Source organism: Silene latifolia, chromosome 7 (assembly GCF_048544455.1).
Source record: "Silene latifolia isolate original U9 population chromosome 7, ASM4854445v1, whole genome shotgun sequence".
Classification (NCBI taxonomy): domain Eukaryota; kingdom Viridiplantae; phylum Streptophyta; class Magnoliopsida; order Caryophyllales; family Caryophyllaceae; genus Silene; species Silene latifolia.
In genome coordinates, this window is record NC_133532.1 from 107339555 (window position 1) to 107344170 (window position 4616).

Consider the following 4616-nt stretch of genomic DNA (forward strand, 5'->3'; position numbering starts at 1 on the left):
ACACTTTATTTGTTGTTAGAATTACAGTTTCTGTTATTAGAATTATACTTTTTAGCATTACAGTTACACTTCTTTATATAGTACTGAAATTTTAGCATTACAGTTACACTTTTTAGAATTATACTTTTTAGTATTACAAAAATAAATTTACTAAGAGTCACTATTGTTCATCTGCAGTTGAAGTTAACGTGCAGGATTCTCCAGTAAAGTCACTCGAGTTTACGTGCACTGTATATTCCACTGCAGAGTTAGATGCAGCTTTTCGTTGTGCTTCAGTTCAAGAGAAAGGGGAGCCTCGAGATCGGGCGAGGTTGCGCAATTTGTAGATGCTTGTGGGCAACGCATGTGGAGATCCCTGTCCCAGAACCGTACGTGCCCTATAGTGATCTAAGCTACCATCCATTTCTACTTCACTCGTCCGAGGTCTTACCCTGCATGGAGCACGTCATTGAGAACCTTGGTTGTTCGATAGACTGCGGTGCACCTGCTCCTGATCAGAAGATCGTCACGTTTGTATCGGACTGGAGTAACCATACCCTTGACCCGGTGTTCAGTAGGAGGAAAGATGTGATTGATTATGTGTTTAATGAATCAGATGCGTTTGACAAATTGTGAGTAATTGATGCATTTTGTTCTTATAAATGGTTATGTATATATTGAGATTGTTTTTGCTAATTAAATATTGATTTTGCAGGGAACATTTGGTAACATTTAACGAGTTTTGGTTCATAACCCGGGAAGACATTGTCACTCTGAGGCCCACACAGCAAATTATGACTAGTGTAATTGATGGTTGGTGCCTACTTCTCAACCATATCATGAAGCCTACAGCTGTATCCCGTTGTTTCTTCGGCATGAGTCACACAGTAAGTCATTCTTCTGTTAATTAAATTTGTGTTGCAGGTTAATTGCTACATTATGGTTCGGAACAATTCTGTGTTAAAATATAATTACACTTTTCTCTACAAAAATTTGACTTTTGTGTGTCTTTGAAATGATGAGTCTTTCGTGTTCTGATTACATTGTCTTTACATATTGCTGAAATTACACATTTTCTTTGTTAAAATTACACTTTTTGTTGTTAGAATTACAGTTTTTATCATTACATTTATATATTGATGAAATTACGCTTTTGGTTGTTAAAATTACACTTTTTGTTGTTAGAATTACACTTCTCATAATCACAGTTATATATTGCTGGAATTACACTTTCGGTTGTTAGAATTACACTTTTTGTGCTTAGAATTACACTTTCTATCATTACAGTTATGTAGCTACTAATGTCATTACAGTTGCACTTTTGGTTGTTAGAATTACACTTTTGGTATTTATCAACCTTTTCTGACAACATCATCTTTCTTATCGCAACATTAGGACTGGGCGCGGTATATTTGGAAGGACAAGAAGAAAGGAAAAGTGTTGAATAAAGATGAAGATGTTTTCGGTGGATGGGACAGTTGGGCTGATATGTTGAGTTCTTCACCATTTCAGCTTGACTCAGATATGGTGAGTTCTTCATATTTCAAGATAGGGCATGTGTAGCATTATCCTGCACAATGTTTCGCTAAACATTACATATATATGTTCAGATCTTTCTCCCTGTATTATCTGGTGATGGTGATCATTACAGCTGTGTGTGCATTAACTTCTTAACCGAGCAAATTGAGTACCTTGACAACCGTAAGTATGATGAAGACTTAGAAAAGCTGCCTTATGGTGGGATTGCACTTATTACGGTAATTTTGCTATAAAGTACTCAATTTTGAGAATTCAATTTTTTCCAAAGAACTGTCTACCTAACACACTTACACGGTTGTATATGCATATATCAGGTTGCGTTAATGGGGAAATATTTGGTGAGTAAAGGACTGTCTAAAGGCTCAAAGGTCGCTGATTTTAAGCTCGTTAACATTCAATTCAGTTGGCAAAAAGTTGGTTATTCGAGAAATGACTGTGGTGTTTATTTGATGCTTACAATGATGTTTTATTTTGGGAACCTGTTTGAATGTGGCCTTGGGAAGACTGTGAATATGAACCTGTTTCGTGCTGAGATTGCGGCAACCCTTGTCCTATGTGACATAAACAAGGAAAGGGAAGATGTATTACGTCGTGTTGATGCTTTCAAAGAGGTTGCTTCTCATCCACTGACTATCAACTTGGATGCCAATAAGAGAAAACGATTCCGATATTGGGGCTAGCGGCAGCAAGCATGTCGATGCTTCGATGATCTTTGAAGAGCTCGCCCGGTAGTTACGCCCGTTAGTATGCGGCCACCTTCGGCCAAAAACTATCTCAGAAAGAGCCACCCTCGTGGGAAGGGGATGGGTCACTGTTCACTTGATTGGCGTAGTGGTGGTGGCAAGACTCAAGTGGTGTCCAAGCTTCTCAAGAACAACCAAAGTTTGATAAAGGATATTAAAACGTTCAGAAAGCATGTTGCTGACTACTGCTTGGTGGATGACCAAAATTTCGATGATGGGTCAGTTTTCATGAATTTCACCTAGTTTTGATTTAATTGTTAAAATTGCACCTTTGATTTTTAAAATTACACAAACTGTTGTTAGAATTACAGTTTATGTTAATAGAATTACACTTTTTACCGTTAGAATTACACTTTTTTATATTGTGCTGAAATTACACTTTTGATTGTTAAAATTATACTTTTGTGTAATAGAATTATACTTTTTAATATTACTGTTATACTTATTCATATAGTGTGGTTGAAGTTACAACCAAAGTTTGATAAAGGATATTTTTTGGGCCAGTTGGGTGGATGTCCAAAATTTTCGACGATGGGTCTGTTTTCATGAATTTCACCTACTGTAAATGATGCTATCTGAAAATGTCAATTTTTCACTCATGTCAATTTTTCACTCAGTATTGTTTTATGTTATTACGTTCGCAGTGAGCAATTAGTTTGGTACACTAGGCACGCTCAGCTACAGCGGAAGGACCTAATGTCTCTATGGATAGACCAATGACGTGGAATGTGATCGAGTGTTGGTCGATATTGCTGAACCAGTTAGAGAAGGAGGAATACGGTAAAGAGGCAAGGATGGCATTTCTCGGTATCAGGCACATGGTAATTAAAGTTACTCTTATATAGTTTATTTATACGTGCTTTAGTCATTCAACTTTTGTGATACAGTTACGCTTTATAAGCAGTCATTTTTTCTTATTAGAGTTATACTTTCACTTAAAGGTGTTACTTATAGTTAATTGTCACTGTTTGCTTGTTTAGGAGACGTTGCTTGTATTGTTGGGTACTTTTGAGCAGCAGGGCATAGGCACACAGCAGGAGAACCTGGTTGATAAACTGTACAACTTGTGGGACACCTTCATCGTCGACAGTAATCGAACTGCTGACATGAATACAGATTTACTCTTTGTCCCATTCAACATCAGCGACCATTGGGCATGTGTATGTATCAACTCCAGAGCACGGACCATTGACTTGCTTGACCACATGCATGCGATTTGGACAGATCACTCATGGGAAAGGCGACTCGTTTAATTGTACGTTGTCCTCCCAATCTTGCCACCTGAAACCTGTTAATATAATAATCTTTTTAACGGTCGTTCAAATATTTTCAGGGAAGTTTAATGAGCGACTACTTAGACTCAAGAAAATTTGACAAAGGAAAAGAGATTGTCAATTTTCTGATCCCGATACCGTTTAGTGGTGTCTCAAGTGTTCTCAACATTCCAGTCCTGGTCTGTTCACCATGATGGCGATGCTATTGTACGAGGGTGTTTCATTTGAGCATCCGGACATGGAAAGGAAGGTTGCAAGGCGTTATTTGGTGATACTGACTAGTGGCAACACTTGTACTAGCCGACATGAACATTATACGACCATTGCGGAGGAAGAAGGTGGAGACCTTTATTGTTAGCAAAGACAAGTTATTCCAAGATTTGCAAAGCAAGCGTAGGACGAACAAGGGTGGCAAAAAAAAATAACAAGTGTTAGTTTGACAATTTAATTTTGAATGATGCTCTGTATGAAATTATGTTGTTGATAGCTAGCATCATGTGACAGTTAATTAGCTGTAACAATGTAAGTAGGATCATTTTCTGACTTTGAACTTTGTACTTATTTTGGCGTTTTCTGCCTTTAATGAAGATAAGATGTTACTTCAAAGTAATTGTCATTCTGAAGCGCTGATAAAGTGTATTTATAATCAAATAAACTGTGATTTTCCAACGGAAAGCAATTCCAGTTAAATTACAATATAAGGCACCAAAATTAGGACTTTAAGAAAGATAAAATGGTACTTCAAATTAATTGTTATTCTGATCAGATAAAGTGTAATTCTAACCAACAAAAGTGTAATTCTTATTACACAAAGTGTAATTCTAATCAAATAAACTTTAAGTATGAACACACAATGTAATTGTCCAATCAAAAGCAATTCTAGTTGAATTACAATATAAGTCACCAAAATTATGACTTTAACAAAGAAAAAATGGTACTTCAAAATAACTGTTAAGGCTGACGAGATAAAGTGTAATTCTAATAAAAAAAAGTGGAACTCTGATCACACAAAGTGTAACTTTAAGTACGAAATGTTATAACTGGTGAATAATTATACAACCAAAAGCTTGTCCAGGGGAAT

At 36.5% G+C, this 4616-nt stretch overlaps 1 protein-coding gene across 1 annotated transcript; it reads left to right on the forward strand.

Annotated features, from left to right (window-relative positions):
- Positions 1 to 360: 360 nt before the first annotated feature.
- On the forward strand, positions 361 to 2198 carry LOC141590486 (uncharacterized). Its single transcript, XM_074411076.1, has 5 exons — positions 361 to 611; positions 695 to 866; positions 1375 to 1506; positions 1590 to 1736; positions 1833 to 2198. Exons 1-5 carry the CDS (start codon positions 436 to 438, stop codon positions 2196 to 2198), a joined length of 993 nt encoding a protein of 330 aa, XP_074267177.1. The 5' UTR covers positions 361 to 435.
- Positions 2199 to 4616: the final 2418 nt, after the last annotated feature.

Excerpts from the sequence above, each read along its gene's own strand:
- LOC141590486 (XM_074411076.1), top strand. The coding sequence starts at position 436 with ATGGAGCACGTCATTGAGAACCTTGGTTGTTCGATAGACTGCGGTGCA. Across the intron at positions 612-694 it reads TCAGATGCGTTTGACAAATT|GGAACATTTGGTAACATTTA; the intron begins GTGAGTAATTGA and ends TTGATTTTGCAG. Across the intron at positions 1,507-1,589 it reads TTCAGCTTGACTCAGATATG|ATCTTTCTCCCTGTATTATC; the intron begins GTGAGTTCTTCA and ends ATATATGTTCAG.